This window comes from Athene cunicularia (genome assembly GCF_003259725.1).
Source record: "Athene cunicularia isolate RWA chromosome 19 unlocalized genomic scaffold, athCun1 chr19_part1, whole genome shotgun sequence".
Taxonomy (NCBI): Eukaryota; Metazoa; Chordata; class Aves; order Strigiformes; family Strigidae; genus Athene; species Athene cunicularia.
Window position 1 is genome coordinate 239,805 of NW_020799124.1, and position 12,344 is coordinate 252,148.

Consider the following 12,344-nt stretch of genomic DNA (forward strand, 5'->3'; position numbering starts at 1 on the left):
GGCCCTGGGGGCCGAGGCCGGGCGGGCCAGGCAGCCCTGCTGCCGGGGCAGAGGACACCTCCTCCACAGCGCCTCGGGCGGCGACTGCAAATTAAACTGAGCTGGGAACACGGAAACCGGCATAGCTCCTCTAAGGACGAGCAAACTGATCTGTGCGTGGAACTCGCACCAATACTTGCCTGGCAATGGGGCTGTTTCTCCTTTAAAGAATTGTTGGCTAGGCAGCTGTTTAGGGTGGAGTTACTGCAACAGAGGCTTTCAGTTTCGTTTTTTTTTCCTCTCTGCTCTTAGAAGAAAGGATATCCAGCAGAACAAAAAGAAAAATAATGACAGAAGAGAGCAAGTTCTGCAAAAACTGGTAAGAGATCTTTCTCCCTCTCAACCTCTACAAAGTGTGGGGATTTCAAGAGTGTTCTAGGATTTTCCTTAATGTTATTTAGATTTCCTGTAACGGGGAGAAGAGGAAGAACTGCACTGCAGGAGGGGTGTACACTAGCCACTGAGTAGTAAACGAAAGTATTTTGTATGCATTTTCACATCTCACACAGTAGCTTTCTTGCTACCTTGCTGTGGAGAGGTTTCTTCCATAGCCCTCTCCCATGCTGCTTGTTCTCTTTTTACTTAATACCACTTTGGGCAATTTTGCAGTGTCTGGCAGAGTTGTCCATTCACGGACCATGCCAAACCCAGCAGCTGCCTCAGTTCCCCCCTGTGGCTGATGTTTCTTTCTGTTGCTATATTTGAAGTTCAGTGATGAAATACTATTTTTTCAGGGTAATTGGACATCTCTCATAGAACAGAAGACTGGAAGGGGCCGTGAGGAGAGCATAGCTTGGTGTGTCTCAACTAGTAGGTAGGCCATTGGGCAAATTACATGAACAAAGACAGTGAGGCACTACAATTTAAAAAAAAAAAAAAAAGTCAAACCTAGAAAGGTTAAACATGAGCTTAGCCTCGCTTTTATTTGGTCACAAAGGAAAACCAATGCTTAGGCTTGCACAAAGAGAGCCTGTGCATTATGTTCTAAAAGGTTGTAGGGGGTGCTTTGAGTAAAGCAGTTGCTGCACACTGATCAGGCTCCTTGGCAGAGCTATTTTGCCTAAAACTTCTGATATGCCTCTAACAAATTTTTAAAAACTGGCGACTGAGATCACACATTTCCACAGGAAATCCATTCCCCTGTTTATCTATCATGATCATGAGGAAGCTTCTCCTCACATCTAAAGCAGATTTTCTTGAGGCAGTTTACATTCTCTGAGACAGAAGAGCTCACTGCCCCAGGGCTTTTCTGCTGTGGCTGCTCTGTCTTGGGGCTGGGCTGTTTGTAATTAATGTAGCCTCATCCTGGCCATTCCCTCCACATTTAAGTCACCAGCAGATATGTTGGGTGTCACGGACACGACGATGTTTTTGCAGCAGAATAGCCATCTTTATTGCTCCTCTCATATCTTATATACTTGATCCTTTCATCCATACATCATTCTCATTGGTTACATGGCTGTTTGTCTATTACTTTATTGGCTACTTTTCTTAAAATCCCCCACTGTTCGGGTGTCTGACAAACACAGTATTTTTCTTCTTTCTCCTTATCTTCAGTTCCTTTCTCAGGCTGACACAGCGCTCCTCTGGGACTTTTCCAGCTGCTCAGGGGTACACAACAAGCTGGTCAAGGTCACACTGTTCTCTGTCAGTCAGGCACTCGGCAGACCTGCTGCCTCCCCCAACAATTGGGCAGACTGGTTCTGTGGCCCAGACACAATGGCAGGGTTTGGAACAAAGACTAGTGCAGAAAGTCCAAATGGCATCAGGTATTCTGCCTCACAGGTGGCAGCAGCAGAGCTGGCAGCGTTGGTGTCCTTTCAGGAGCCCTCCTGCTCTCGCAGGCCAGCGAGGTGGCCTGGGCTTGCCTCCAGCTGCCGTGTCCCAAGAACCATCACTCTTCTGTGTCAGGCATCAGTACCACCTGCCCCAGGGCCCTGGGCCCCCCACGGTACAGGTGACAGGGGTGCACCCCACCTCTCCACTGGTGTCTCTGGAGGACGTGGGGGGCAGTGAGGCAGGCATCCTGAGACGGGCCCTGGGGGACCAGGGCCCAGGCCCTGCTGGCAGAAGCCAGCAAATAAGCTGGTGCCCACTCAGTCATCCCAGGCTGTGTCAAGGGGAGCAACAGGAGTTTTACACTGCCTAAGGTTTGCAACTGAATCTGCTTCAGGAGGTCTTACCCAAGCTTTGTTGAACTCAATTCTTGTCACTAATGTTGTGAACACATCAGTTATTAAAATCAAATAAGTGTTTTCCCAGGCAAACTGAAGTGGCTCTTCCTGAGCCCACTGAGCATCTGTGTACCAGCTCAGAGGCAGCCTTCACCTGAACAGAGCAGCTGCTGGGCTGCCTTAAATGTGTCCACAGGGAGCCAAAGAGCTGTCAGTCTTGTGATGCCTCAGATGATACCCAGGGGAGGGGCCCTGCTTTTCTTTCCACATCTGTAAACAAGAGCCAGAGCTCTTCCTGAAGCAGTTGTTGGACAAATACAGCAGAGATCTCCAGTAACTGCCCTGTCCCTTTCAGAAGCATTCCTGGTAAATCGGCAGAACAGAACGAGTAATGGAATCCAGTCTCTAAATGTCTCATTAAGATGAACTGGAAAGCCAAATACTTATTTCTAGTTTTTAGGGACAAACCAGTTGAATTGTAACCAGTTGTACTGGGTCTGGCTGGGATGGAGTTAATTCTCTTTGCAGCAGCCCCTATGGTGCTGTGTTTTGGATCTGTGTCTAAACCAGTGCTGATAACACACCAATGTTTGGCTTTTGCTGAACAATGCTTGCACATCATCAAGGTTTTCTCTTTTTCCCTACTCTGCTGCCGCAGCGAGTAAGCTGGAGATGAGCAGGAGTTTGTGAAGGGACACAGCTGGGGCAGCTGACCCCAACTGACCAAAGATATTCCATGCTGTATAACCTTATGCTCAGGAATAAAACTGCGTTAGAAGAAGAGGAGGGTTGAGGTCGCTTTTTTCACTCCCAAGGTGGCTGTTGTTCAAAGACAGGCTGGGCATAGGTATGCCTGTGGGAGGTGGTGAATGATGTCATTGCCTTCACTTGTCCCCTCCCCTTCCTTCAAGTATTAAACTGTCTTCACCACTCCTTACAAATTTTCTCACTTCCATTCTGTGTGGTGGGATGGTGGTGAATGAGCAGCTCTGTGGGTGCTTGGCTGCTGGGCCAGGGTCAGCCCACCACACCAGCTCATTTACTCTCCTCTCTTTCTCGTCTGTGTGCTCGGTAGTAAACGAGATGTGTCTGCTGCCAACTTCTCTCTCCACGAGGCCCACTGCTTGCGGTTTCTCACTCTCTGTTCAGAATGTGATGAACCAGTTGCCCAAAAGGATATCAAAGACCATCAAATGGAAGCACACAAGCAGGTGAGGAATGCTACATGTTCTTCAGGGTTTTCTTGCAAACTGCAAAAAGCTCTGCCAGCCCTGAAGTAGTATGTTCATGGCTCTGTGCCCTATAGTAACTAGATCTGAACTTCCGTAATTGTTTCACCAGGAAATCTCTAAGGGTCTGACGTGACCCTTCAGGCCTGGTTACAGCACCTTTTGATCTTATCACACACTCAGCTTAAGAGAATAGAGCTTCCACTGTGGTTCCTCAGCAGTACAAATTACAGATCAGGTATGGAGAAAATGCTCCCAGTGCTTGTGAGTTAGCCAGAGCCTGCAAGTTAAATGGTTTGGTTAGAGGAAGACAGACCGTGCCTGATCTGACATAAACCTCACCTGTACAAAGCTATGACATCAGTGCACTTTTTTAACAGAACTGAACTGGTGGAGTAAATTCATCAGCTCTTCCTATAGCAAGGCAATAGCATTTTTAGTAAAGCATTAGGAACCCTGTAGCTAGAGGTACTATGGTGACACACGAATACTCAGGCATGGCTTTGTAGTCTGGCCTACTAGTTTTATTGTTTTAGCAATTCCACTGATGTCAGTTACTTAACAGAACAGGAGTAGCTTTCATGGCAAACCTGTAGAAAACAGCATACTGGCTGTGTTTTCAGAGGGGCTGTTATAATTTAGACTGACAATATCAGACCTTTACTTTTAAGTTAAACCTCAGTCAAAATTTTGAATACACATTCTTTATTTCACATCTGTCGCGGTTTAACCCGACAACCTTTGCATTTCACATGGACACCTTTGAGAGCTGTGTCCTCGCACAGAATGACAGCTTCCTGCAGAATCAGGTATCTGTTTTCCTCAAAATCTCATCAACACAGCTCAGGCCTTACACAGAAACAGTAAGTCACCAACAACTTGCCAGTGATTGGGATGAAAACACCAGGAGGATCACCCCAGCAGCCTGAAGCTGTGCTGACATGTGAAAGCACTAGCCACCCTCCCATGCCCCCAGTGACCCGCTGTATGTTTCGCTCACAGGCCAGGTGTAAGCTCTGTCACCAGAGCATGCAGCAGCAGCAGCTGGAGCATCACGAGGTACGTGTGGTGGGCAGTTCTCTTCACCTTCTAGGCTGACCCTCTGACCAGACACCAGGAGTCACGCTGAGGGGCTCAACAGCAAAAACTTGTAAATGAGACTTAAACCTCTCACCAGCTGCAGTGTTTTGATGTACCTTTTCCCCCTTGTAAGTAAGTATATCCCATGGTGGCTGCCCCTCTAGTTGTGATGGGACTGTCTGCTCCAGGAGATAATCTATGACTTTCTCAGCCTTGGCACCTCAAGCTGCTGTTCTCTGAGAGCTTTTCAAAGACATTTCCCTCCTGCCCCCACACTCACGTTACCTGCTTTTCCAAAGGGGTGGCTGTACAAAGTGAAGTCAAGGGAACAGCTAAGGGGGAGACAGACAGACGGACGAGCGGGGCAGTGCGAGCAGCCTGTCCGTGCTAGCCATGGGCTCGCCAGTCCAGGGGCCCAGAGCAGTGCAGACACGGTGGGCTTCCTCAGTGGTGGTAGCTGCAGTTGGGAATTTTCTAGGTGGGCTTGTGCTCTGTCACTAACCTGTACTGACACAGAACATTTTCACTGCAATTGATTCCCATTTTGCCCTTTATTGCCTAAAACATCCTAAATTAAAGACAACCTAGATAGGCAAACTCCTAATACAGCTAAGCCTGCCTGGGGTTGTGTAGGTACCCCTCAAGGAGGGCATTCTTAAATAGTCAATCACTGCTCTCACCCAGTGCTCTCTTTTAGTATTGATAGAAAATTTGCAATAATCTCCTCTATTCACGTGCAGACCAAGGAATGCCAACAACGAGTGATAAAATGCGAGATCTGTGAGCTTGAAATGCCCTTCAACAAGCTGCAGGAACACCTGAACACCTGCGCCAGCCGAACAGAGAAGTGTTGGGCGTGTAACAAATACATCATGTACAAAGACTGGAACAAACACAAGGAGATTTGTCAGAACAGCAGTCTGCCCTATAATAAGGATGTGAACTTTCAAACCAGTGAAGCATCCACCAAGACATTTAGTTCCCCCACTGGTAAGCAAAATTCCTCATTGTCACAGACTGGGTCAGTTCTGTTAAATCTCAGTGAAAATTCCCCTGCCTTCTCTACAGTTCTCAGCTATCCAGGCTGGAGGGGATTGTAGTTTAACCAAGCACGGTGAAAAGGCCAAATGTTGCTTTCTATTATGCTGGTTATTGGAAAGCCAGAGTGGTTCCACTGGTTGGTAGCTCATTGGTCACATTCTTTATGCCTCCCTTATATCTTGAAAGCAAAATTCCTTCCTCTTTCTATTTGTCATGCAGGAGAAAATGTGATTTAGAATTTCCTCCTACTTATATATAAAGCCAGTGATGCATACTGTGGTATCTTGGAGTTGAGAACAGCTTTATAAGGCCTAAGGTATTGGACAGAGTACATCAAGACAAAAAAATTCATGAATCCTGTCAACGGTTTCAGAAAAGAACAGGCAGCAGTAGGTGCAGTGGTTGGCAAAATAAACTAGAGCAAAACCCCTAGCAACAGAATTAGCTGGGCCAGGGTAGGCGTGAAGCATCTTAAGCCACAAAACATGGGGCTGGAGTGGAATTCCAAATATCCCGAAGCTTGCGAGAACGGACAGTGGGTTGGTTTTGAGTGGTGCCAAAAGCAAAATGTTGTGACAGCTCTAATTCCTTCTTGACCAGTAGAATCAGCATTTTGTGTCTCTAGAACCAGGGACCGTAAGTGGATCTGAGCAGCCTGTCTACATGACCCATGTTAGTACTGTGTTTCTCTCCATATTTCTCCTCCTGAAGGTACTGGTGGCAGTCTTTGTCAGAAGTGCAATAAGTCATTTCCAGATGACCAGTACTCCCAGCACCTGGTAAGCACATTTGAAACTGAACAAGAGCATGGTCTGTGCTTAACTTCCAGCCAGGTTATTTCTCTGAAAAACTATACATTAGGTAAGGAAGGGCAGTGTGTCCTGGCCCTTCAAACTACAGTTTCATGATAGAGTGTATTCATGTGAGGCACCATGGTGAGTAGCCGGGCAGAACATACCTCACCACTGTAATGCCACTCTTCTCCCTGTTACACGTGCTCTCTTTTAACAGAGTGAATGTGGTGTGGCCCACAAGCTGACAGAAGTTCTTGCTGGCCAGTCAACTTCAGAACTCAGCAGTGACGCACCACAGCCTTCTTCCTCCCTGGCCCCCTCTTCCCACTCTGAGAATGCGATGGCGTGGAAAGTTGTCCGTCCCAAAGGCAAAGAAGGGGGTCAGCGACTGACCTCCAAAACCTCGCTTAAACCCCCAAAGAACAAAAAGGTTGGCTCTCCCTCTCCTGCAAGCGGGGGACTTTCCACCTCACCTCAAGCTCTGACAGACGCCCAGTCGTTTGACATGCTGGCAACCTGTGCCCATTGCAACATTCTCCTGCCGCTGCCAACCCTTTGGAAACACGAGGTGAGGAGTCACACACCAGACACGACCTCCTGCACATGAAGGGCTGTCTCTGCAGAGTCACTGCTTGCCCTGCGCTGTCCCAGTGCCCCTTTGGGGGTTCCACAGTTCCCTGACACGTCAGCCATGGCCACGCTCTCTGGAACGCACGGAATCTGTTAATTCCATTGACTGTTTATGCTCACATCTACACAAACAAGATCCATTGCCTATAGTTTTCTTGAGTTGTAGGAAAATAATAATCATGATTCAAGCCAATAAGTTTAAGATCAAATCGTGGAAAGCCTTCAGCAACTGTCCTTACCTATTGAAGGCTGAAACTGTTCCTGCTAAGCAAACAGTATGATTGTATCTCAGCTGCATCAGAGATGGAGCTCTAGATAACCTCCATCCAATAAAGGGGCCCGGCTGCCTCCCTACTGAATACAATTGCACACTGAATATGATGTTAAATTCTCCTCTGATATGACTGTTACTTATTTTTCTAGATCAAATGCCTGCGTCTGACATCTTTAAAAAACGCTAGGATGAAACAAAAATCAAGCCATGGAGAAAAAGGTACTGCAGAATTTCAGAAATTTAGAATTCACCATTCAGGGCATTCTACACTGGGTTAATAGGAACAACGGGCTATTTCACGGAGGAAATGCATCTGGGAAAGCTAATATTCAGAATATCTCACAGCTCTTTAGATTCGACCACACAGCAGGTCCGCGAGGCTGCGTTAAGAGAGCGCTGCCTGGGCCGGACTAAGAGCGTGCCCTCGGGCCAGGCTGCTGTCGGCAGGCGGTGCCCTCCTGCTGCAAGCGGGGACCGGCTCTAAACATTCCACAGATGTTCTGCCCAGGTTGCCTGCTCCAGCACCAGACGCAGACTAAAGAATACTTTCAGAAAACAGGAAGTAAAATCACTTTTTCTCTATAGTAAAAATTGCATTTTCAGTAGAAGCACTGCTATAATTATGCCAGACAATACCTCCAGCTGAACTGCACTGATCCACAAGCAGTAAGTAAGTCTCTCCTCACACTGTCCCAGACAGGCTGTGAATCTGAACAGGTCTCTCCTTGCTAACATCCTGCTCTGCTTTTCAATTCCTAAGCAGGATCATTTCAGCCAATTAATTAAGTGAAACTGAAAGCAGTTGTTCTGCTTGGTTCAGTAAATGAGGTATTACTTCTCTCTGCAAAACCTTCCTCCCCTGGTAAATCAAAGAGAAAAAGCATGAAAGTGAGAAGGAAGGGGTTTGTCTAGTTTTGAATTACAGGACTCTAGCCTTGAAATAAAAGTAAGTACATGGTAATTACACAGATTATTTGATTTGCACTGTGGTTTTTTAATATTGTTCAGCTGAGTGATGACACAGGAAAGCTGTAAAACTGAAACTTCAGAAACACTGCTAACCGGGCTTTGTTTATTTTACAGAAGACTCTTTTGACAGCGCTCTTGATTTAACCTGGAAATAGAGGCACATCTTCAGATTGAAGCTTCAGCTCAGCTTTAGCAAAATATGCTGAAAGCATGATTGCTTGATTGACACATTAAAGTAACTTGCTGCTCTGGATTGAGAACAAAGAGTGATTCAGATTTTATTAAAAGGTATTTAAAAGGTTTCACCTGAAAACTGCAAAAATGATGGGGGCTCAACAGCTGTTGTCACTCAAATATTTCTGTGTAACCTCACCCTAGGAATCTACTTTTTCCACCCATCTCCCTTGCCCTTACTGAGACCTTTAGCGTTCTTCAGGACGTATCTCAGTCACGTCTGTACGGGCAGGACTGAGCTGAAGTGCACCCGTGGGCCTTCCCAGAAGAGGGGCTGCCAGGCTTGGAGCCACTGGGCTCGTGGCAGCAGCTGGTTCTGCAGCCTGGCAAGCGCTGGTAACTGCTGGGGCTCCCTTCACCTCCAGCAGTGACCGTAGGGACCAGCTGCCTTTCCGACAGGCGTTCAGGCCTCTTTACCCTGGACCCGATGCCACTGCTCGGTGGGCGGGAGCACAGAGCTTCACCCCTCCTGTCCCTGACGTCTGGCGAAGTGCAGGAGTGCTCTGAGCATGTTTAGGGAGGGATTTGCAAACATAGTCTAGGACAATGCTCTCACTGAGGATTATTTTAAGCTTTAAAAAAACTGTTCTGATCTCTGGTAAGCAGGTCTAACATTGAATGTGGTCCTCTGAAACAGAATTTTCTGTATTTGGGGGCAGAGGAAAGGGCTGTGAAAGCACATGCGTTAAAGCTGCATCACTGCCCAATTTATCCTCTTCTGCACTCATTAGACTTTCACATAATTTAATATTCTTATTATTCTTTGATACACATCACAGCAATGGACTTGAATGTCCACAGGCATAAGCTCTCTCAATCATTTTTGGGGTCTGTGCAGGTTCCAGCAAAGCTGGACTTCCCAGGCCTCTTCAGGAGCTCGCTCTTTGTTGTTCTTTGAGGTCTGTTTGAAGAGGGCTGGTAAACATAACACAGCCTGAAGAGTGTCCACAGTCAGTGTGTAAAAACAAGTTTGGAGACAAACTGGGCAGGCTCCACAATCCAAGTCTTTATGCAGAGAAAGACGGGAAAACATTTTCATTCCATTTGAAAGGAAACTTTGAAAGCTTTGCTGCCCAGCTGCAGAGGAAGATGCTTTTCACCTGGAAACAGCCCAGTTCACAGACAGGACAAGAAACCAGCAGGCACAGGCAGGGGAAGGGACAGTGCTTGCACTGTCCCTGCTATCACGGGCAGCTCCACTCTTAACCCCGTGCTCAGCCTGACGGCACGGGGCAGCCCCAGGCACACCTCGTACCACGGGGCGGGGACCAAAGCGGCTGTGTCTGAAAGGTGTCACAAAACTTATCTTAGAGCACAACACAGATTTATCCTTAAAAAAACATGTTTTTTTCAGTGGGGGTGTGCTGGGGACAAGGCCTACCTTCTCACAGAAGTGGTATTTCTGCTCCTCTGAGGGGCTCACTGGGGAAACACACGCTGCGGTGTCCTGGGGTGAGCTGAAACTGCCTCAGGGCCAGAGTCTGGGGCTCGGGGGGGGGGGAAGAACCAGGGGCTGTCCTCACTGGCGCATCCATCCACTCCCAGCTGCACAGCCCGTGGTCCTGTTACTGTTCAGTAATTAGTAACAGCGAGCTCCCAGCCTGGTTAAAGACAACAGCATCTGGACAGTGAGATCCACTGGCCAAGTGTCCGAGGGCTGGAGTGCTCCAAGCCCTCCCGCAGCACACCCTGCTCTAGGAGCAGCTGACAAGAGATTGGCTCAGCAAGGAGAGTCCCCCAGGCATACCAGCCAAATTAAAATACCTCTCTGAAGGATCCTGAAAACAATCTGACTCCTTCCTTCTCCTCGGGTGAGGAAGTGGCTGTTGGAGCTACAGCAGGTGTTACCGTGGTCCTTGGCTGTGCTGCACTCGCCTGCTCCAGCAAGATGACTGTCCCCAAGCACTGTGAGCTCCTCGGGGACAAAGCAAGGCCATTTGTTTTTGCAGAACGACCTGTTTCCAACCTGCTGAGCCCTAGAGGGAGGGCGAATGAGCTGTTCATCTGCAGAGACTGAGGATGGTGCGGAAGCAGCAGAGGCCTGCGCTTGCCGCGGACCTAGGCCTGCGCGTCCGTAAGCGGTACGGGTGGGTGGGCACAGCGAGGGGCAGAAGCAAGCCTCCTTTCTCTTCTGCTCTCCATGACGGTTTTGGCTCGACAGAGTTAATTTTCTTCACAGTAGCTACTATGGGTCTGTGTTTCGGATTTGTGCTGAAAGCAGCGTTGGTACCACAGGGCAGTGTTAGTTACAGCCGGGTAGCACTTGCGCAACACCAAGGGCTGTTCTGCCTCTCGCCCCGCCAGCGGCCGGCTGGGGGCACAGGGAGTGAGGAGGAGGCATGGCCAACCCCCTGCCCCCAGGGATGTCCCACGCCATACAGCGTCCAGCTCAGCACACGGAGCTGGGGAAGAAGGAATGGGGGATGTTTGGAGCGATGGCGTTTGTCTTCCCAAGTCACCATTACCTGTGATGGAACCTGGCTGTCCCAGGGATGGCTGAGCACCTGCCTGCCACCGGAAGAGGAGAACGAATCCCTTTTGCTTTGCTTGTGTGCGTGGCATTTGCTTTACCTATTATACTGTCTTTCGACCCACGAGTTTTCCTTTGCCCTTCCAATTCTCTTCCCCATCCCACCGGGGGGGTGAGCGAGCAGCTGGGTGGGGTTTAGCTGCGGGCTGGGGTTAAACCACGACCATCACGTTGGTTTCAAAATTCCCCAGATTTGTAATTGTTTAGTGTGACAGTGGAAACAGCTTTGGTCGCTAGATGGCAATAAAGAATCAGTGAGCTCTTCCCTGTTCAACAGGCAAAGTTTGTGAGAGCTTGGCCTAGATTTGCCCTGGGAGAAAGAACTGGAAGATACCAGAGAAACCATGAAGCTAAGTGTGCAATCCTTCTGCTCGGGAATGAGGATTTGTTTTGTTACTGTCTCTTTCCTTAAAAAAATCAGATAGGTTGTATTTACCAAGCAGAAAATCATCAGATTAAAATTCTAATTCTGAGAAAGAAAAGGAAGCTCAGCCTCACCAGGAGAGGTACTCAGAGAATATGGCATCATACTCCTGAAACTCTGCTGATGTTTCAAACACGCTGGGATTTCAGTGTTTTGCCCTGAAGCTCAAGATGCATTTTTATTCTCTAGTAGTGGCAGGACACAATCCACTTCTGTATGACCTTCCTTCCCTGGTAAAAGCTTACCTACATGCCTCTCCATACTTTTATTTTTTTTAAAACCAATCTTTTGTCATAATGAAAACTTTGATACAAATCTATGAGATACCGGAGTGAAGCACACCTCAACACACCTCGGTGCTGTGTGCTTCTCCTCCACTATGCTGTGTGCTGTGTGTGTCTTAATTTTGCTTGAAGGTTAATCTCATTTGAAGGCAGGAGTTTTGTGTGTACAAAAATTTGCAAAGCCAGCTGGCACATCCTACTCCCATATACTGTTGTGATTTGAAAGCAGTGTTATGGGAAGCAGAAGGAACTAAATGAAGAAATTAAACTGACAATATACCCTGCAGTGAGCTGATGGGGGGAAGCTGAATGACCTATTTTTTGATTTGCCCACTACTGCTTCTCAGTGATTCTGCTGCAAAGGACAATGTGGGATCTCAGTACTTATTTCTGTCTTCTATGGAATGTGGATTTTCAATAATCCAGAGGGTAAAAGTAATCTGTTAAGAGCCAACACAAGGCCCCCATACCACTACAGCATATTCAAAGAAAAAATAAGCAGTGTATTTTTTACAAACCCATACCCAACTAACCTGCATAGTACCTCATGACTGACAGCTCTTCATGTGCTGTGAGGGGTTTTCTGGGTTGCTTGCACCAAGTCACATTGGGATAAAACTTGGCAGAAACTTGAGCCCAACT

General features: G+C 47.7%; 1 protein-coding gene across 2 annotated transcripts; it reads left to right on the top strand.

Annotated features, from left to right (window-relative positions):
* The first annotated feature begins 261 nt into the window (after window positions 1–261).
* On the top strand, window positions 262–8,490 carry XAF1 (XIAP associated factor 1). 2 transcript variants are annotated; one of them, XM_026861889.1, is made up of 8 exons: window positions 262–358; window positions 3,289–3,424; window positions 4,445–4,501; window positions 5,263–5,512; window positions 6,275–6,342; window positions 6,575–6,925; window positions 7,411–7,480; window positions 8,345–8,490. In XM_026861889.1, exons 1-8 carry the CDS (start codon window positions 327–329, stop codon window positions 8,383–8,385), a joined length of 1,005 nt encoding a protein of 334 aa, XP_026717690.1. In that variant the 5' UTR covers window positions 262–326; the 3' UTR covers window positions 8,386–8,490. The 2 variants fall into 2 exon arrangements, with proteins under 2 accessions (XP_026717690.1, XP_026717691.1); XM_026861890.1 differs by lacking the exon at window positions 7,411–7,480.
* The last annotated feature ends 3,854 nt before the right edge of the window (window positions 8,491–12,344 follow it).